At 42.8% G+C, this 22859-nt stretch overlaps 1 protein-coding gene across 2 annotated transcripts in view; it reads right to left on the bottom strand.

Moving 5' to 3' along the window:
- LOC140347356 (dual specificity testis-specific protein kinase 1) overlaps positions 1–22859 on the bottom strand; it is a 49083-nt gene that overhangs the window by 9453 nt on the left and 16771 nt on the right. For both annotated transcript variants that reach the window (XM_072433774.1, XM_072433773.1), the window contains 4 exons: positions 8546–8739; positions 4743–4864; positions 1172–1220; positions 164–313 (listed from right to left, as the gene is read on the bottom strand). In XM_072433774.1, the coding sequence (XP_072289875.1) occupies positions 164–313; positions 1172–1220; positions 4743–4864; positions 8546–8725 (501 nt within the window). In that variant the 5' untranslated portion in view covers positions 8726–8739. The remainder of the gene's footprint in view (positions 1–163; positions 314–1171; positions 1221–4742; positions 4865–8545; positions 8740–22859) is intronic.

Genomic DNA, 22859 nt, shown 5'->3' with positions numbered 1-22859 from the left:
GAATAACTGTTGCATCGTGACGTTTCTTCTCACGAAAATAATAACAGAAAAATGTGATATCGTGACATTCCAAAGCGAGTCTAACCCAACACAAGACAAGCCGAGAGAAGTGTTACTAATATATCTACTGTCGTTCTTCAGGTGTTTTGGAGAGCGTGTGAACCTTGGAGTTGAGGTCCCGGTGGTAGATGTTCTTGTAGTGGAGGTAGATCATTCCTCGGCTGACGTCACAGGCCAAATCCACCTTCTCCTTCCAGCACAGAGGCACGTCTTTACGGGCCAGCAGCTCCTCCAGGCAGCCGCCGTTCACATACTGCCACAGAGCAAACACAGCACACACTCAGCTATTCATGTGTGTACCATGTTTTATTTCATTTCAAATTGCCCCCTTTTATGTTAACAGTTGTTTCTTTTTTCCATTGCAGAATTACATTAAAAAAAGAGAGTTTGGAGCAATTACAGGCAAAAAACATCTCCATGATGTTGTTTTGCCAAATAAAAACATAAAAATTTACCCACATTTCTACCCAAAAATGTAAAAAGAAGCCTATAATTCTATGGAGAACTGATATTATATTTACACTGAATAAAATTGAATGTGACAATGGTGTAAAATAGTAATCGTTTGAATTAATTGCACAATGTCTGACTATGGAAAACAAGAATAAGCAGCAAATGCAGAAACTTTGACGACACAACGACCAGTGGATCTGACCGCTGTATAAAGTATGAGTATGGAACCTTTTCTACTACCACTACTACCATTTGTTCATTATAAACTACTTCTTTGTTCATGCTTTATTAAGGCTAAGTAAAGTTCAGTTATTATAAAGATGAACTGAAGCTTCAAATGTCAGAAAACAAACCCAGAACCTTGTGGTTATGAGAGTATTAACCACTAAGCCACCATTGTTCATCCCAGTTTAAAGTTGCGTTCATCCAGTGCTGTTTTACTTGTGTTGAACGTTCTTTACAGTTAATTATTTTTTCTTGCATGTTTCCATTCTTCTTCTGTTCTTGAATTGCGACGCTGGAATTTCCCCGATATAGTTACTGGCTGGTGATTGGAGAGACTGTAGGCTGACACTTCTTCATTAGAATGCCCCAAGGCGGAGTCTTACTGGCTCTAAGTACAATGTGTTTACCATGTGATGTTTGTGTGAAGTCTCACCTCCAGTATTGGGTACAGTTTGTCCTCTTTGACACAGATGCCCAGATACCTGCAGAGAACGAGCATGAAGTACGGGTTTGTCAACGGTGACATGACATTACATAACGTGACATTAAATAACACGACATGACATTAAAATAACACAACATGACATTAAATAAAGAAAGTCGAAGGAACTGAAGAGGTTCAAACACACTACACATGAAGGACGTGAGCAGGACACTTTTTGTTTTGTGATCATGGCATCTACAAACACATGACAGTTTTCCTAATAAAGAGTGCTAAACCAAATATTCATATACATTTTATATTCTCTCTGCTTGTGGCATCATTAAACTCTATTTTTAACACATAGATAAACAATAATATTTTACATTTTCTTGTGGTAAAGTTCTGAATGGTACTGCGGCCCCAGAACCCACTTGCCTGACCGCCAGCCCCGCCCACATTCTCACATTCTGTTCGAATGCGTAAGGGTCTGGAATCGGAGTCAGAGCCAATGAAATCGTCAGTAATCCATTTACCTATCCAATCCAAGTCGGAGGTTTTAACGCGTCGTGAGATACGGAAGTAGCGCTTTCCACCCCCGTTCCAAAACATTCAAGATGGCGGACCCGGCTCGTGACCCGGCTCGTGACCCGGCTCGTGACCCGGCTCGTGACAGAGTGTTTACTTCTGCTCTCGCTTCGGTTTGAACGATCAGGAAAGTCCGCTCTACTCGCCGTGATGAACGTGTGTTAGATGCGGTTATACGAAGGGCGTCATCGCGATTCAGGAGACATTTTCTGCGTTCGGGGACGGATAACGCGGAACACGCCTTGTTGACATGGGCTACGTAATATCCGGTTAAGCGTGTCGCGTTTTTTGCGTCACTTCTGGGTTTATGTGATTGCTTCTGTCTCTGCCCTAGAACTTGAAACGCAGCGGTCGAGCCCCAGACCCACACAGTTTTGATAAGTAGTTTGCCAAAATGTGTTGGGAATGGCTGGTCAGGCAAAGAATCCACACTTTTAAAATACTTTACAAAGAGCGAGCCAAACTCAAACTGAACCGTGCAATCAGATTCAGAATCTTTTAGAACCAGAGCAAACCGCTCTCGCCTCAGATCAACGGATATTTGCTTCGCTCATTGCTTTTGAAGGGAATTTGAATTTGCTTTCTTTTCTCCTCGTAAGCAGCCATGTTTGTTCTGACACATACAGAGCATGAGTGTTCCTGATTGGCTGAGTCACTTGTCAATCACACCTATCTGAAAAATGGACAGACTTATATTGATCTGTATAAATGATACTGAGTGATCTGATTTTTTTTGTCTGGGATGAGGAATAAATGTTGTCATATAAGTTAAACTGAGGCCACGGTCTGCTCTGCTCTGACCTTGTTAAAGGCTGAGGCAGAGCTGAGTCAAACCGGCACAAATCCACTGGTGGCAGCAGCGATGACTCGACAGCGTTCAACAGGACTGACATTTCCACCGCTGTTCAACCTCATCATGTAGTTACTGTAAGTGCCAGCGTTGTATTGAGAAAAAGTCAGTTTATTCTCAGCATTATTTTTTTCAGCTACACAGCCTTATCGTCAGGAAAGTTATAAAGACTCAAGTTTCAACGTATGAAAACGTTATCAATAAAATAACACAATATCAATAACACATAATATTAAAAGTTAAAATCCGATTAACCTCTGGCCTCTTTACCTGTGAACTTAATGTTTTTTCCATTTGAATTTTTTTAATACTTTTTTTTTTCTATTAAAAAAAAATAATAATAATATTTACAAAATGCACCTGACATATTCACAAAAGCTGACATTTAAAAAAAAAAACAGCAGTGAAGGTGAAGAGGCATTATTAATCTGCATGAGTTTCGAAGTGTGATTATAAAAATAATATAAGTTAAAAGTTTTAATATTGTTGAGATCCCACTGTGAGGGTCTGAACACTGTGAGGGTCTGATCCCCACTGTGAGGGTCTGAACACTGTGAGGGTCTGAACACTGTGAGGGTCTGATCACTGTGAGGGTCTGATCCCACTGTGAGGGTCTGATCCTACTGTGAGGGTCTGATCACTGTGAGGGTCTGATCCCACTGTGAGGGTCTGATCACTGTGAGGGTCTGATCACTGTGAGGGTCTGAACACTGTGAGGGTCTGAACACTGTGAGGGTCTGATCACTGTGAGGGTCTGATCCCACTGTGAGGGTCTGATCCTACTGTGAGGGTCTGATCACTGTGAGGGTCTGATCCCACTGTGAGGGTCTGATCACTGTGAGGGTCTGATCACTGTGAGGGTCTGAACACTGTGAGGGTCTGAACACTGTGAGGGTCTGATCACTGTGAGGATCTGATCCCCACTGTGAGGGTCTGATCCCACTGTGATGGCCTGATCCCCACTGTGAGGGTCTGATCACTGTGAGGGTCTGATCACTGTGATGGTCTGATCCCACTGTGAGGGTCTGATCACTGTGAGGGTCTGAACACTGTGAGGGTCTGAACACTGTGAGGGTCTGAACACTGTGAGGGTCTGATCCCCACTGTGAGGGTCTGATCCCACTGTGAGGGTCTGATCACTGTGAGGGTCTGATCACTGTGAGGGTATGATCCCCACTGTGAGGGTCTGATCCCCACTGTGAGAGTCTGATCACTGTGAGGGTCTGATCACTGTGAGGGTCTGATCACTGTGAGGGTCTGATCACTGTGAGGGTCTGATCACTGTGAGAGTCTGATCACTGTGAGGGTCTGATCACTGTGAGGGTCTGATCACTGTGAGGGTCTGATCAATGTGAGAGTCTGATCACTGTGAGGGTCTGATCACTGTGAGGGTCTGATCCCACTGTGATGGCCTGATCCCCACTGTGAGGGTCTGATCCCACTGTGAGGGTCTGATCCCACTGGGAGGGTCTGATCACTGGGAGGGTCTGAACACTGTGAGGGTCTGATCCCACTGTGAGGGTCTGATCACTGTGAGGGTCTGAACACAGTGAGGGTCTGAACACTGTGAGGGTCTGATCCCACTGTGAGGGTCTGATCCCACTGTGAGGGTCTGATCACTGTGAGGGTCTGATCACTGTGAGGGTCTGATCCCACTGTGAGGGTCTGATCCCACTGTGAGGGTCTGATCACTGTGAGGGTCTGATCACTGTGAGGGTCTGATCCCCACTGTGAGAGTCTGATCACTGTGAGGGTCTGATCACTGTGAGGGTCTGATCCCACTGTGAGGGTCTGATCACTGTGAAGGTCTGATCCCCACTGTGAGGGTCTGGTCACTGTGAGGGTCTGATCACGGTGAGGGTCTGATCACTGTGAGGGTCTGATCCCACTGTGAGGGTCTGATCACTGTGAGGGTCTGATCACTGTGAGAGTCTGATCACTGTGAGGGTCTGATCACTGTGAGGGTCTGATCACTGTGAGGGTCTGATCCCACTGTGAGGGTCTGATCACTGTGAGAGTCTGATCACTGTGAGGGTCTGATCACTGTGAGGGTCTGATCACTGTGAGGGTCTGATCCCACTGTGAGGGTCTGATCACTGTGAGGGTCTGATCACTGTGAGGGTCTGATCACTGTGAGGGTCTTACCTGACGATGTTTGGGTGGGACAGTTTCTGCAGGAGGCTGATCTCCCGCACGATGCTGTCCTGGTCCACATCGTTTTTATAAATCTTCACCACCGTCACTTTGCGGCTGCTGTTGTGTGTCACCTGAGACGAGGAAGAGGAGGAATGAGCTCTGGAAAGCAGAGGATTTTCTTCCACTGACGTTCTGCTTCATTGCTGATATAAAAGTTTTTACGACTGAATTATTAAAAGGTGCACTATGTCACGCCACTTCAATCAATCTCATCTTATTTGTGCACAATTCAAACAACAGTTCAATTCAATGCTTTACAACTTTAAAAAACACAATAAATCGATACAAAATTAAAAAGGCATGAACATAGTTTTTTAAATAGTAAAAAAACAGATAAAAGTATTTCATAGGTGCGGCCAAACAAAACAGTCTTTAGCCTGAATTTAAACACAGCCGGGGCGGGGCCTGTCTCACAACCTCGGGAAGGCTATTTCAGACCTTTGCCCCATAGAACTGGAACGCACATTCTCCATGTTTTGTCCTGACTCTGGCACCAGCAGGAGGCCGGTCCCTGAGGTCTTCAGAGTCTGAGATGGTTCATATGGCACTAACATGTCCGAGATGTGTTTTGGTGCTAGGCCATGGAGAGACTTGTACACAAGCAGAGCTGCTTTAAAGTCTCTTCTCTGAGCCACAGGAGCCAGTGCAGAGACCTGAGAACAGGACTAATGTGATGGTACTTCCTGGTTCTAGTCAGGACCCGAGCAGCAGCGTTCTGGATGTACTGCAGCTGTTTTACAGCTCGTTTGGAGAGGCCAGTGAGCGGCCGTTACTGTAGTCTAATCTACTGGAGACAAACGCATGGATCAGTCTCTCTAAATCTGGTTAAGACACTATATTTTTTATTTTGGCAATTTTGGGCAATTTAAGATGGAAAAATCCACTAGTCTCCAAGATGATGTTATTGCTTTACCTGAGATGTTCCTCAGAATGGCATTTAACTAATCTTAAAAAACGTTCTTACTGAGTGGCATTGCTTCTCCAGAGATCTGACCAGTAACTCGGCCTGGTGGTACCGGCTCCACTCTCCATAGTGATAGTGCAGCTTTGATAACACAATATCTCTTCATAAAAGCATCATGACGTGGCACATTAACATAAGAACATCGCCAAAACTGCACCTCGCTTGTGCTTTGTAAATGTGTGAACAGTTACTGCAGCGGCGCAGCTGTTGACAAGGACAATTATGCAGAAAAAGGTCAAACTAATGTGGAAAATGTGAGATTGAAAGAGTTATAATAAAAAGAATCACACTTTGTCTTGCAAATACACACCAAAACTCAGATCTATTTATTGGGTTGTCTGAGTATTGTAGTTATCTGAAAATGTGCCCAGCGTTTCTTTCCATTGCTGTTATAATGTAAATATAAGATAGTTGAGCACAATGTGATTTGAAGTAGTGATACGACAAGCCCATTGAACCCTTCACCTCTCCATGTTCACAAATACACCACCAGTCACTCCTTTTGTCTAAACTGCACGCTTTTTGAAATCTGCTCATTGTCATTTGGTTACGCAAGTTAATTCAGCTGCAGAGGTCAGAGGTCGGCGAAGCTGGTGGGCCAATCACGGCACGGCAGGAATGTCCCAATTAGTGTCGGGACAAGAGTGGCCTTTATGCAGAGAACGTGTAGGACGACGACGAGAGGCACGGAGCAGATGGGAGGAGCAGGTGGGAGGAGCAGATGGGAGGAGCAGGTGGGAGGAGCAAGTGGGAGGAGCAGATGGGAGGAGCAGATGGGAGAAGGTGGGAGGAGTAGATGGGAGGAGCAGGTGGGAGGAGCAGGTGAGAGGAGCAGGTGGGAGGAGCAGATGGGAGGAGCAGGTGGGAGGAGCAAGTGGGAGGAGCAAGTGGGAGGAGCAGATGGGAGGAGCAGATGGGAGGAGCAGATGGGAGAAGGTGGGAGGAGTAGATGGGAGGAGCAGGTGGGAGGAGCAGATGGGAGAAGGTGGGAGGAGCAGATGGGAGGAGCAGGTGGGAGGAGCAGGTGGGAGGAGCAGGTGGGAGGAGCAGATGGGAGGAGCAAGCGGGAGGAGCAGGTAGGAGGAGCAGGTGGGAGGAGCAAGTGGGAGGAGCAGGTGGGAGGAGCAGGTGGGAGGAGCAGCTGGGAGGAGCAGGTGGGAGGAGCAGGTGGGAGGAGCAGCTGGGAGGAGCAGATGGGAGGAGCAGGTGGGAGGAGCAGCTGGGAGGAGCAGATGGGAGGAGCAAGTGGGAGGAGCAAGTGGGAGGAGCAGATGGGAGGAGCAGATGGGAGGAGCAGATGGGAGAAGGTGGGAGGAGTAGATGGGAGGAGCAGGTGGGAGGAGCAGGTGGGAGGAGCAGATGGGAGAAGGTGGGAGGAGCAGATGGGAGGAGCAGGTGGGAGGAGCAGGTGGGAGGAGCAAGCGGGAGGAGCAGGTAGGAGGAGCAGGTGGGAGGAGCAAGTGGGAGGAGCAGATGGGAGGAGCAGGTGGGAGGAGCAGATGGGAGGAGCAGGTGGGAGGAGCAGCTGGGAGGAGCAGGTGGGAGGAGCAGGTGGGAGGAGCAGCTGGGAGGAGCAGATGGGAGGAGCAGCTGGGAGGAGCAGATGGGAGGAGCAGGTGGGAGGAGAAGGTGGGAGGAGCAGGTGGGAGGAGCAGGTGGGAGGAGCAGATGGGAGGAGCAGGTGGGAGGAGCAAGTGGGAGGAGCAAGTGGGAGGAGCAGATGGGAGGAGAAGGTGGGAGGCGCAGATGGGAGGAGCAAGTGGGAGGAGCAAGTGGGAGGCATTCTGGACCTTTCTGAGCAGAGTTATACAGATCAGTGCAGAAGGTAAATTAACTTTTAAGAGCTTTTAACCATAATGCACCTATTCTTTTATGTGCTTACAAATGGCCCCTGTTCACAAAAATTAAAACATTTGGAGAGAGTTGTATTTGGGTGATTCGTGCAAGTTTCAGTAATCCTGTTTTCTTCTGGATTTCAGGCTTGCGTGATCAGAAAATAGATGTTTGCACCTATCTCATGTCCCCACCCACAGCTGTCCTGACTGTAGTTCGTCATACTAAGGCTTAAATATGTTGTGTTGGCATTTTTTCTGAAATAGAAGTACCTAAAATAAATAAATAAAATGTGTGACAAATTATCTCTAAATACCATAATACTTGGTCTTTAAAAAATACTTGTTTAAATTACTTGAAGTTTTTTAAATAACTGTTTTTTAAAGTTTTTAAATAGATAACTGAATACTGGTATTTTATGTTATAAAACATAAATTGTATACGTGGACAAACGAGTAATTAAACCTAAGGACATGAATAGAAAAAACACAATTTTTGTTTGAAGACTAATAAAACAATGTTAAAAACGATAGCTGCACATTCAACTTTTGCAGAGAGAGTAATCTTAGTGCTGAAACAATGTGTATGTAGTTTTAAACACAAACTTGCCCTTTCTGGATGTCAAAAGAGAACTAGGACTGAAGAAAACTTGATCCGACCCAAACAAGTGCACGAGTGTTCACACAGAAACAACAATTCATAGAAAAAAAGAATTAGAAAACAGTGAATTATTAAACTCTCCACTCCATGCTGTCCCAGTTCTGCTGAAGCCTCATTCATCCTCATCGGCCAAATCAACATTTTGATAGACGAAAACACCATCGACTGATTAATGGACCCAAAAGAGAAGACTCACCCATGTAGGACATCTTACACACTTTACTCACGGAGCGTCCTACAGCAGGCCCCCTGGGCACCGGGGCCGAGAGCAGATATTGAGCTGCACACTACTCACCTTATAGACTTTGGAGAAGAAGCCGGTGCCGACGAGCTCTGCAGAGAAGTTTTCCCAGAATTCCAGTTTGCGGACAGCCGTGCGGAGCTTCTGCCAGCGGTCCACACTGTAGTACTGGTCTGAGGACTCTCCATAGAGCGTGGGGCTGGAGGGCTCCGAGGACAGGTCCACCTCACACATCCTGGAGATGTCTGCTGCACGGGACAAACAAGAATACAGTTTAAAAATATAATACACACCTGCCCAACGTACTTTTATTCAGCTGAGGGAGAACAAACGTATGCCAGAGTGAGTGGAAAACTGTCCAATCTGGCAACACTGTACACAGGAAGTAGTTTTGTGTTTAGGGAAGTTAAAGGTCCCATAATATGCAAAATTGACTTTTCAGAGCTTTTAACCTTCTTACATTGCTATTTGTGCTTCATATATGTACCCAGAGTGTTTTTTTGATTGATTCCCGCAGTGTTTAGCTATATTACAGACTATCTCCTTTCCTCCAATCTCCAAACTGACGGGCGGTGGAGGCAAGACCGCGTCATAAGGGCAAGCACGCAGCAGTTGATGCAGCAACCAGGAAAATAAACGGAGAGAAGTTCTATCCGATACCGAAAAACCAGGAAATAAGAGCGCGATGGACATAAGACATAAGATATATATATATATATATATATATATAGATATATATATAGATATATATATATATATATATATAGATCTATAGATATATATATATATATAGATCTATAGATATATCTGTTCTGCGCACGCTGTAGAATCAACACGTTTTTATTCAGTCTCAAAGTACTCTTTCTCACTCACTGCGCTGCTCCGCGGAGCTTACAGCACACAGCTGTGGGGCTACGTCACAGGTGGGCGGGGCACACACGCGCTCTGAGACTACGTCACGGGTTGGGCGGGGGAGCCAGATCGCTCTTCGCAAAGGTGGGGGCGAATATCAAACCAAGCTGTTTGCATTTCCGGGTTGGTGAGGGGGTCCAAGGTCTGGGTGATATTTCTTAACTATTATGTTAAGGGTGTTGCACAACCCTTATTATTATCAATTATACACTTAGGATAGACTACGAAACGTGAAAAAAAGCATGTTATGGCACCTTTAATCTGCAGCAGCTTCACCGATCCTCACGGCATAAACACACTTTTTCTAAATTTTAATTTTCAAAGATGCTTTAAACTGGATTAATGGAGCTGTTTTGTGGACTGGATGTCATTAATTTGCAGACAAAACTATAAGAATATCACAATTTAAATGTATAGCTTTACAAGAGGTGAGTAATTATGTAATTATTGTTTTTTATTTCTCACATTTGTATCTTGTCATTCCGTCTGCTCCTGATGCTTGGCTTTTTTGGCTGTTGCTGTAGCGTTGATGGTTTTTATTGTTAGAAATCACACGGAGCAGCTCAGAGTCGCACTGACCAGAGGATGCCAACACTGACAAAGATCCAAACGCGGGTCACGCCTCCCTGAAGTCGGGGCAGGAGCGAATCGGGGCCTTAATTGTGCAAAATATTTCCGTGTGCACCAAGCTTAAGGCTAATTACTTATGTTGGACCATAGAGAACTCAGGATAAGTAAAGAAAAAAATACAAAGTAATAAGGTGGTATCCAAAGGAACAAGGGGTTAATGCATACTATGGTATAAAGTAAGAGTCCCTAATTATTTATGTTGAAGTTAAACTACTTCTTATAATTTAAACATAGTAAATGACTACGCACAAACACTTCGCATATATTCGAAAGAACAAACCCTCTGCACTCTCCATTGCCGGACACTTCACAGACAAAGGTGCAGTGACACACGGGAGGACACTTTATAAATGGAAAAACATAAAAGCGTAAAAGAGCAGGGGGACAAAAGGTCTCATTACACGTCCACTCTTCACCTGAATGAAGCTGCACGGCTCACAATGACAGGCAAAAAAACGGAATAATGTGGGCTTGAAATAGAAGGTCAACTGGAAAATAGGGAATAGTGTTTGAAAAAGCAACATGCGGCAGGTTTGTATGAGATTTATTTTATTATGAGTGGTGCTGAAGTGAATGCCACGATGTCTACAAATAAAACAACACAAAATATAGAAGTATAACGTGAAAGGCAGTGTTATTTTAATGCATTTGATACAGATAAGATCCAGGTGTAGGTACAATACTGGCCCAAGAACTAAAATCGTCCCCAAGATGCTGCATTGTGGGGAAAAGACAATTCTAGGATGAACTTGAAGGCGCTACATTTTGACATGTGATTGGCAACGTATAAAATGAAGTGTCCAGATATGAAGAACATCCCTTAATTTTCATTTAATTGACAAAAGTATGTACATAGTGGATGCTGCAAAACAGATATGACAATTTATTTGGATTATCAGATTTATGGAGCTTTCAGATTAATTAAACGCCATGTAAACAGTGATCGATCCTTTTGTGTAGGAAAATCCAGCAAGACGTAGATGCACGTCGTGCATCGATCAATAAAAGGGATGTGGAACTGACAAAACTATGTAATTTCATGTGATAAAGTCAAATATGTTCTGCCACAGTAGTTACAGGAAGTGCACTGTTAGCATGCTAGTTGTTATTAGCTTTCCCAGGATGCAAAAACGCTAATAAACACATCGCGGTGAACATTTAGAAGACATTAAGTGAGTATTGCACGTGGACCACTGCAGAGTTTTGTTCACGTTTTTATGACAGTAAAAGTTCAGTGGTACAGTGCCTTTAAGTATCTCCATGATCAGAGCAAATATCTGACCCAAACAGCACTCACACGAGCACAACCTCATCAAAAAACTGTAATTCATCCCGAAAAGTACCAGTAAACTTGGCATTTACATTTGAAAACGGCAGAATAAACTGATATCTCAATCATAATTCTTATAATTCCAGTAAAATAATTAGTTATGATGACAAACTAATGTGGCAGAGATTAAAACAAAACAAAAAATCCTGACACTGTGGAAGTTTCTGGAGGTGGAAAGTCAAATGTATTTTTACAAAGTGTGGATTTTTTTATTTGAATTTGGCTTTCAATAACGGGTTACTTTAAAAACCCGTTACTAAACTGATACATTTCACCAGTTTCCGTTCTTTTGTGCATCGTACACCAATAACCAGGTCTGTAATTGAGCTTATCCGATTACTCTTGATCCGATTCATGTAAATGCAGCCGCTTCATGTTAAAACATTCTCACTTCTCCATCACTTCTTGGCTGCTTCTTCGTGCCTCGTCTGGCTGCGGGCACGGCGTCAGGAAACATTCCACATCACGGGCTTCATTTACACCTCTGAGAACGCACCCAACGTCTGACTCACCCACCGCCGCGTCGGCACAGCCCGGCCTTGAGCCAACAACGTCTGCCAGCGACATTTTTGTGCTCGTTCCGATCGAGGTGCTTTAAAAAGATGGAGACGTGGGGGGGAATCTCACGCTGCTACGAGCTGGACGCTGCAGGGAAATGTTCAAAGGCGCATTCCGAGATGGTGGAGCGCTGCTGGCACGCCGAGTCTGTGCTCACGCTGTAAAGCCAGCTGTGAGCACTGTTGTTCTGCGAGGAAAGCGGTTCAGTGGATAAAGATTGGTTTAAGAAATTCACAAACTATCATCTTTGGTCTTTGATAATCAGTCGTTCACTTAGCTAATCTCAAGCTCCTTCACATTGCTGTTGTTTTTTTCATTGTAGCACTACTGCTCCAGGTTTTAAATGAGTGAAATATTATATTATCAGAAAATATGATGTAACCAATTGATCTAGAGCTGGCGATACAGACCGATATTTGCACTTTTCAGCCTTACTGCAGAACAGGCTGATTGATGTTTTGTATACAAGAATACACGTAAAGCTTTATTTTAACACTTTAGTGCACAAAATAAGACTATTCTGCTCTCTCATAGGTTTGTGGTTAAACAGGGCTGTGGATGAGTTTGTTGCAAATATAAATAATAATAATTTTGTGGAAATTGTGAAAAATGTGCCCTACATATTGCACAAAAAATATCAACAGAACTTGGGCTTCTCAGGATTCTAAATAAATAGATGAAATAAACTAAAAAAAAACATAACTAAAAAAGAGTAGAAGATAAGATAAGCTTTATTCGTCCCACAATGGGGAAATTCCAGGGTTGTATAAGAATTAAAACAGATAACTTAGAAATAACTCTTATAATCTTAATAATAACACTCTTATTTACAGCTGTTATAAAGCTACAGCTACAGAAAATGTAGATAGATGAATTGATACAGAAAATAACAACAATACATAGGACAAAATCAGATTTTTCCAGAAGGTTTTTATAGCAATCTTGGTCAAGTAAGAGACTACATGAAAACAAAAAATACAACAAATATTTTGAGTTCAAAATTATATTCTATTGATTTAAGAGTGCTTTTTTTAATGTGGTATCAAAATATTAGTATCAGAATAGATTATCTTTGTTGAATATCCACACATTTGCAGAAAGCTTTATATTTTCTTCATTTAAATCAAAGAGGCACTTCATCCACACAGTCATTTTAGCATTAGTGAAAACTGCTCAGCAACCATTCCATTCCCGCTCTGCCCGTCATAAAGACACTAGAGGCAGGCGTTATGCTTTTGTGCCGTTTCAGCGAGAGAGAGGTGATTGTTAGCAGCAGAGAGAGAACAAAAGTGTTTAGAATGGACAGGCTGGTGTTTGATGGAGTGACAGTGTGTGCTTCCCACTGCCGTCACTCTGAGACACAAAAAAACAAGACAAAACGAGACAAAAACACAGCATCAGCGCCGTGCGAGGATTATCCCAGTCTGTAGAAGCCGATGGGGAGAAGATTTAGAGGTTTTTGGTAAGAAGTTCCAAAAAAACCACCTTTAAAACCAAGCAAATAAAGAGGTATTTCCATGTGGCCAGTGGAAGGCGCACATGAGGACAGTTTGGGGGTAAAGCCAACTCGTTTCAAGCCCAGTTTTGACCGGGCCATGTCCCCCAGTCACTTTGTACCGGGATGATCCTTTTTCTACACGAGACAGAGTTCAGTCATTTACAAAAAGACTTAACTTAAGACTTAGATGTGGCTAAAGCTAGAGGAAACAAGAATCGACTTCAGGATTATCGACAGCTTTTTCTGAATGTATTTATCTTTCCTGCGCCTCTATGTCTGCGTTAGCATTTCACTGATAATGACATGTCTGTGCTGTGATTGGTTGGATCAGAGACCTCTCACTGTCTGCATGGGGGGGACATCCTCACATGCCCTCCACTGCAAATCTATACAATGATTGTTTGGACCAGATGAGTGAAGGGGAGAGACGTGTGACATTCATTCTGACGACAACTCTGTTCAATTGTTTTACTTTATTTCTTGATAATTGTTAGAAGAGAAATTCCACAACAGCGTTTTCACGACTTTTTATGAAATGTGTTGGGTTTGGATGATGTTAGATGCATTACGCACTGGAAAAATCATATTATGCGGCTTGATGCAAGTGTGTGTCCATAAACAGGAAACAGCTGATGCTAACCTGTGCTAGCTTTGTTATGCTAAGTTCGTTGGCTAACCAAATTAAATCATCATCACTGCAAATGCGGCACAGAATCAAGTTAGTGAAATTATTATTTGTAATCTTATTTGTATTCTTTATCTGCTGTTTGTCCTTTTGTTTTCCCTGAGTCTGCGTTCTCTTGTGTCCAATCATCTCGAGCTAAAGCGTTTAGGCCGAAACGAGACCTTCAGACCCCTTAAACTGGACAGTAATGTTCACTTCTGGCAGTGGAGACACTTTCGGACTGTCCTGATCCGCTCCACAGTGAACCGATGGAAACGTGGCTAGAACCTACAGCGGTTGGTCTCCAGAAAGCCTTCAAGAGGAGGAGCTACACACTGCTGGGCACTGATTGGACGTGAGAAAATGTGCACTTGTGTGAAAACGTACGCACAGAAATAAAAACTACGACCTCATTTACAGTGCATATGCCGTTTTACGACCAAAACGTTAGGGCTGTACTCAAAATATGAAGACTGTATATGTGTTTGATCCAAACTGCAATCACAAGACCAAAAGCAAACAGAAGTAGTAGTTCATACAAAACAATTATTCATTTATGTATGATTTATATATCAGGAAAGTATATTTAACCCATGATTCACTCCCATCTTCAGCTAGTTCACTCTTGTAGGGGAATGGAGATGGACATTCCACGGCCAGATAACAGAAAATCTCTCTTTGAACATTGGGAGTTTTCGTTCTCCCTCTCTCCTTCACCGCAGGGAGCTGCTGTGACTTTTGTGATAACAGACCTTCTCCCCAGTGACTTTCAGGAGGACGCCCCAATGAAAACCATGTTTTATGTGATTATGCCATGAATGTTCGTCTGAATCAACTCCATACACCGCATGTTTTACCTTGTGTTACGTATTTTTCCACTGTTTAAGGTTTATATTCCCAATGCTTTAACTCAAGTGCCCATCACAGGTGAAAGAAGATGTAAAATGTGTCTACCTCAAGAAATAATGTGCACAAACTGCCAAAAGAGTTTAACGTGTAAATGTTAAAACAGGGTTTAAATGTTTTGCCATTATTTACGTTACTCCAGCTTTATTTTCTCGGCCAGGAAATGTTAAACGGGAAGTCTGCGCAGTAGCGCCCGCCCCTTTCGCTCCCAGCATGCCCTACGGGCCAGGTATCAAAAGGACGCTCCAAGCTAGAAACGTTGTCTTCTCTTCTCATCCCCTTTGTGTTCAAGCCTTTGTCTTTTTCTCTTGGAAGCCGTCTCCACGGACGAGCCGTTCACCTTTTCCTTTGTCTCAACAAAAATCCGTCCGTCACGTGGTCGACAAGGCCATGCCAGCCCTGGACTCTGAAACCACCTGAAACCACCTGGAACCACCTGGAACTAAGCTTAAGCGCTAAACCGGACAGAGACTTTCTTTGCTACTTCGTTTCTCTTCCTTTTTGAAGTAATCTACGGCGTTTACGTGGATCAGCGCTACGTCCTCATCTGAGTAAAGGCTGCGTGAGGAGCTAACACGCCGCTAAAAGCGTTCTACCGCTAAGGAACTCCCGGACATCGCCTCCGTTGCCGCCGCCGCTTCAAGGACGTCGCAGCACACTGCTCCACGCGACCCCTCGCTTCACGGCCGCCGCCCCTTCACGAACCTTCGCCGCCACACCGCTCCACGCGACGCCTCGCTACGGACCTCGTCCGCGGACAAGGACCAGCCGGACCGAGTCTCTACAAAACCGTAAGCCGAGTTCAGTGTGCGGTTCTTTTGTGGCGTGATTTGGGTAGAGCTCAGCTGTTCCTCCTCCCTTCAGCTTCTCACTTTCCCTCTTGTTGATATATATTAGCATAGACACGTTTGATTATCAAAGGCAAAACCCTGGTTTAACATTATCTGCATGAAATCTGCTGTTAAATCTGATATAACATCTCCTATGATTTACCTGTGCACATTTCTGCTCCGGTGTTTTTGATTGCCCTTTGGATAAATAAACTACACGAAAGAGTTATTGACTATTGTCTGTTTGATTAGACTATGTGTAAGTCCCTGAATCGTGAAACACCCTTCAGACCTTTCTAACGAGCGCGATTAAGGACCGTATCTTAGCTCTTTGGGTTTAACCCTGGTGCCCCGTCTTGTCTCGTTTCTGCTAAGAAATCTTCCTTAATCATAAACTGAATACCTGTAGTTTGAGACCCTACACTATACCAACAATGTTCTGCTGTTATCTAAAGCATATCCTTATAATTAGTTTAAAAAAACAACTGTATTATAAAAGAAATTACAATAATAGTTGGCTGATTAATAGAAGTCTGATTATTCAAATATGTCCAAATTGTAACTGTATGTGATGAGAAAACTGCATAAGTCTAAAAGCAAAAATAGTCAATTTAAACCCTTCGGAGCCATAAATTCACCTTATTCCACAAACTGGTGCTCTGTGGTGAGCGCTAACCTGGTGATTACTGCCGAGCCTCTGTGACTTCAGTTGTAAAGTATGTAGTGGCTAAGTGCTCTGCGATTGAAGCCAAGCCTTACCCTACGGCCAGTGTGTTTGCCCACAATTTAAATGTATTTAAGTCAGGCAGTCGGTCAGGAAAGCCAGAGGAGCTGGTAATGCTCTATTTTCCGAAATGTTGTGACGCTGCAGTTTGTTCAGTGGGACCACAACGCAGCCTAAAGGACAGAATGTTAGAGCCGCGGTCGTTCTCTGGCGGAGAAGTTCAGTAATGTAGTTTATGTGTTGTTTGTACAGATATACAATATAATGAGGTTCCTGTAGTGTTCCTGTAACAATATGGAAGAATCATTCAAATGTGAGCGAGTGTCCAGTGTCAGGCATGATCACGAGGGCTACGATGAAAATGCTTTATTTCCTTTAGGCAGACGTGTTTTGTCAGTGAGATGTATTTACCTTGACATGTTTCAACTGCAGGCTGCGAGCCATCTTCAGAACTGTGCCCAGTCAAGGCAAATATATATATATATATATATATATATATATATATATATATATATATGTGTATATCTCTATCAAAAGATATTCTCTGTGCACTGATTACGTCGACTAATACTCGCTCTCATACTGATTAAGCTCTTATGAAAACGCTGTATTGACCTCTGTAGAGTTGTTTGTATAAGTGAGAGTGCAGATTAAAGTGCCCAGGAACACCCACAACTAAACTCACTCACTCTGTGTCTTTTCCTCTCTGCTGTTGTGAGTAAAAATCATATAAAATAATTGACTATTATAAATTCAGTAATATCAATTGAGTAAGAAACCTTTGACAGAAAAATGGACTAAATGACTACAACATGAATGGCAACAATTTCATTTAAAACATGCTTTAATTATCACTTTATTACCATGAAATCAACATATTAACAATATATTTTGCTTGTCCCTATCTCAATCGACCAATACAACATGATGCTGTAAAGCAGGGGTGTCCAAACGTTTTTTACCGAGGGCCGCATTTTGCAACTTGTATGGAGCAGAGGGCCACAAACAACCCGAAAATGTCAAATTTGAAAGTTAATCCTTCAAAATTTAGCATTTCACATATTTTCGATGAGCCTCCACACCTTTAATAATACTTGTAACATTAATAACAGGTTGTTATGACATCAAAATGCTTGAATTTGTCAAATTTTACAGTAAAAAGTACTACTTTTAGTTGTTTGGACCGACTCAGAAGGCAGCTGAAGGGCCAACAAAAATTGGTCTGAGGGCCGCATTTGGCCCCCGGGCCTTAGTTTGGACATGCCTGCTGTAAAGTCATTGGGATCGACAAAAGTACCGGTATATCATTTTTTACTGTGACTTTTCTTATTGAGGGTAATCCAAGTACAAGATCAAATATCCAAACAACTACACTGCACCTGTCAGATGGGTGTGTTTGGGACCTTTCCTGACCAGTGCTGCTCACTAAGTAATGACGTTGGTTTGTTGGTCCAGTGATGTCATTAAAAAAATCAAACTGGAGTTCTAATTTGCGCCCCCAGTTTCAAATAGATAAGTCGGGTTGTGTGGAATAGCCTGAAGCAGCGGCTGTGACTGCGGATCAATCATTTGAACACGCATTACAAAACAGTGAGCGCTCTGACGCTGCAGGGGGCGCTGTGCGGGCTCGGCCTGTCCAAGCGAAGAGAGAGCAAAGTTTATGACAGAATATGACACCAACAGCGCCTTTACGACAACTATTCCAGCTCTCCAAGTTCCCCTGGTACACAAACAGTCCTTTACTGAGTCCAGAACGTTCTGCGCCACATCATGCAAAACATAGTAGAAAAAGCTTCAGTTGTAGTCATCTATAATAATTCAAACTGTTTTTCAAACTGAGTCCAGATGACTACAACTGAAGCTTTTTCTACTATGGAACACGCCTGGACGAATAAGGGATTACACCGACATCATGCAAAACAGTATTATTTTCCACTGATCCATAAGCTTTCTTAACTCTATGATGCAAGCGCGCAGTTGAAATGAGCGGGATTTAACGGCATAAATACTCTGATGATGACTAATGATTTGTGGATTTAAAAAGAGCCTAGAAGACCTCCAGAGCTCTTTTTGAGAGGCGCGAGAAAATACGGGGAATGAATGAAACGAGCGCAAATGAAGTAAAATACTACTCGAGATGTGTTTTTGATATTATGACGTGGATAAAAGCTCGACAAAGTGATTTTTGCATAATTTGCGTCATTTAAAGTGCTGTGTCATGGTCATTATTCAATAACTGCTCGTTTGGTGGTAAGACACTAGCCACAGCTACCCCGAGGCAAAGGAGATAGTCTCTAAACGCAGGTTTCTCCAACGGGTGAAGGAAATCAAAGGCGACTTCACATGTTTTAGTTCTTGACGGAGGTCGAGCTGTTCTATTATGTTCCGTCTAAACATTAACAAAGAAAATATTCAATCAAGCTACATTTTGAGGGAACTTTTGTCACAGTTTGTGTACAGAGTCTGTGGTCGGAGGCTGTGACCTGAAGGCCCCATTACCACCCATTATCCTTGCACCGTGATAATGAATAGGCCACGACCCCGTCCCGTCGCCGGGAGCGGGTAACGCAATCACAGCTCCCGCAGACGGAGGCGCTGTGTGAGGCTGCGGTGTCCTCTTTCAGCTCCTGTTACTGCACCTGCCGGGCCCAAAACAAGCACGAGCATGGGAAATGGGCTACTCGCAAACTGCCCTCAGTGACGCGCCACATAAAAGCCACGGAAATGAGTTTGGTCCCGATGCAACGGACCTGGTTTTGTCTTTAAAATGTCATCAATGCTACTGCAACACGCTCCGATCTCCATTAAACATCACTGTGGCCCTTTATAAACAGGATTCAAGGATCTTTTTCTCAATTTGTGCCCGTTATTGTCAATTAAATGTGTCCAAAAAGACCTTCCTTGGGCCTACATACTGACCGCCGCTGCAGACCACTGAAAGCATGTGTTGTTGGCGCATGGTTGAGTCCAGCCCAAAGCTCTTAACCTGTTCTGAGAGCCAGTCGCTGGTAAACGGAGGAGAGAGTGTTCATTATGTATGTGTCATCCGCTCCACTGGTCCCACTATGTTGATTAAATGCCCATGTCCCTGTTACCTAATGTTTTGTTTGGTGTTTTCGATCACTTAAAGCAGGACAGCATTAAATATATATACGAGACATTTTGCTCTTAATAATAAACAGTAGCGTCTCTGTGTTATTGAATAGTAAAGTGGACGTCAGGCTAAAGCCAAAGCCGGACGAAATGTGGAAATGTGGTTTGCTCACAGCACATTAAATGAAGGGAAAACGTCATCGTGGTCTGGGAGCTATGAAGTTATTGCATAAGAGATGGGTAAAGTTTATGTTTGAAAGAAAACTGGTTCACCCAAAAAATCATAAAATAGCATTAAAAGGTCTTACATGTGGGCAATAATTACTTTTTTTCCCCAATTGAGTCATTTCTTTGTCTACGGTTGGGAAATTGTTGATCTTTTATTTGTTCAAGCTACGGTAAGCGGCTAATGCTAGCATTTCTCATCGTATTTGAGAATGATTTGTTCATAAATAAAGACTAAACCGTGTGTGAAAACAGCATTTGTAACAGTTTTTACCTTGTTGTGCACATGTTTGCTGTCCTGCTGCTCTGAGTTTACCTGCAACAGCAAAAGCACTGCCTAAACACAATCTTCTGTTAGCCTATTGTTAGCCTAGCCTACACTCTATTGTCGGTGTTAGCATTAGCACACATGACCCCTCTGCTCTGCACTTACAGTTTTACAGCCGACTCCTATTGTAACGCTTCAAAACATGTGCATCATTTAAAACCCATCGCTTGTTGTTAGATGTGGCCCCTTCGCAGTAACTGTATCCAGGGCCTCTTCATTTACGCAGCAGGAGAAAGACGAGCCGTGAAAGTTGTAAACAAGCGCGCTGATTTCAATAACCCTTTTGCAATTGTTTCTTTGCCTCCTGCCACCATCCTGGTTCTAACTGCTACTGTAAACTCATTTAAACTCCATAGGAAACATGCTTTAACTGTCCAAATTCAGTTACAATCAGTAGTAAATAGATTTTTGATGATTTTGAGCTTTCACTTTGTCAATTAATACCTATCTATTTGTGTTTTAAATCCCCCAAAATCAGCCTTTAAACTAATTTGACGGATGATGTGGTGCACTTAACCTCGGTCTATAGATTCGCAACATAAAAATCTTCCTTTTGCATTTGACCCATTCATAAATAATCAAGGACCGTCTATAATGTGGTACCATTTCAGTTTCTAATTACAGTTAATTTAAAATACTGTAGCTATATTTTGAACAACTGTCCACCTTTAGAGCTCCTGCAGTGGCAATTAACAAACGTTATAATAATTTAATAATGATAATACTAACAATAATAATAATAATACACTAAAATACAGGTGTTGTTTTTGGGTTTATTTTCCTTTTTGTACATTTTTCTTCTCATGCATCAATGTTACTTAATTAGTTCTAGTTTTTGATGGAGTTTTTGTGCGTGAATGTGAGGTGGAGGATGGGTATATTTCGATTTTTCTTTGTTTTGTGACTATATCGTTATGTTAATCTTTTTAATATTTTATTGTCGTCGTTAATTTAAAAAAGAAAAACAATCACAAACGCTTTACAAACGCGAGTGCAAGCAGTCAATTACACAAAACAAACTAGATTTTCAGGTGCCTCCCGTCGTGTACAACAGCATTTCAATTGCCAATATTGGTAAAAATATGTGCCGGGCTTTATTTTCCCCATGTGGGACAATAAAGGAATATCTTATCTTATCTTATTTTATAGTACAGTACATACAAAAACATCTCCGGGGAGACATGTTTGTTTTTAAGATGAATTGTGGTTTACGGCTTCATTAAATAACTCCATAAGCTACATTTCAAGAGAAGGACACTTGACCGGTCCGTGCTCGGCGGCCATCTGTCTGGACTTCTTTTCCCGTCACGCCACGCTGTTAAAAAGGGCTATGAGTAAACAACATGGCACTGGTGAGGAGGAGGAGAAGAGCGAGTGGGTGAGAGGGCTCCGAGAGGTCACATTATTCAGCTCCTGCAGACACAACAACAGCCTGTGCACTGGAGGGGACGAGCTGTTGACAAGACAGAAGCCTCAAAAACGGGATTCTGGGAAATAAAAGTGGGAGTTATGTCGAAAAATGCGCAGTCCCGCTTGCCAATTGTTGTTTTGGAGATATGCAAAAATTTGAACAGTGAGAATATAGTCTACTCTATACCGTATTTTCCGGACTATAAGTGGCACTGGCCAAAAAATGCTTAATAGAGAAGGAAACATTTTTAAAAATTTAAAATAATAACAGATTATAGAACATGGTGAATAGGTGTACGTATGCTAACGCTAACACCTTCAGCTACATGACGCACAGACAGAACTGTGGTAAGTGTCTGGTATGTTAACGTAACATAAGAACAGTTATTCAGATAACTATAGTATAAAGAACATGCTAACAAGTTTAGCAAAGCATCAGTTTTACCCCAAATCACTAAATCCATTGAATTCTTCTTCCTCTGTGTCACTTCTAAACAACTCCACAAGCTCCGGAGGTAGAGGAAGTGCAGATTCTTCTTCTGCGTCGCTTAGAGCCTAGAGCGCCCTCTTGTGAAATGTGGTTGTCAGTGTGAAAATAACAAATAATATCACATATAAGCCAAAACTATGAAAAAACATATAGTCCGGAAAATACGGTAATTAGAACTAAATTACCTTTGTTTTATGGTTTATTCACGTTTCACGCAATACGTGAACCTCGACCAAGACATTTGCAGCCACATTTTTAGCACAATCCTGATCGATTGTTGAAATATCATCTGGAAATCGAGATTGTGAAAAGTGAAATAAAATAATGTGGTCATCAACACAAGTCGGTGGTTTCCTGTGTGTTCTTAGTCTTTTATAAACATTGCTCCACACAGTTATATCAGAAGGTTATGTATCTGTTTATCCGTGGTATCTTATGTTTGAAACCATAGCCCTCTTGTCTCTGTGCGGTTATTGCTCAAGTTTTATTTTGTGGTGAGATGTTTCCAGGAAGTTGAGAGCAGTGGTTTGAGCTCTCTGAAGCTGTGTTTCTGCTGCTGTCAGAGTGTCTGTGGCGGATGAGCTGTGACTGACAGAGAGTGCACCAGCACAAGAGGAAACTACAGGCCAAACACTACTTAAACTATGAGGAAGATGCACTTTCACTGCTTGCTTTATCAGTATGTGATATGTATGAAAATATAATATGAATATGAAAATAACACTTCTCCATTTGCTCTGCGGTTAACGTCATTACACTTTTCTCATACC

Source organism: Eucyclogobius newberryi, unplaced genomic scaffold (assembly GCF_026437365.1).
Source record: "Eucyclogobius newberryi isolate DKJ021-1_F unplaced genomic scaffold, fEucNew1.0.hap1 SCAF_6, whole genome shotgun sequence".
NCBI classification, from domain to species: Eukaryota; Metazoa; Chordata; class Actinopteri; order Gobiiformes; family Gobiidae; genus Eucyclogobius; species Eucyclogobius newberryi.
Note: the sequence above shows the minus strand (reverse complement) of the source record. Positions and strands in the feature narration are given on the sequence as shown.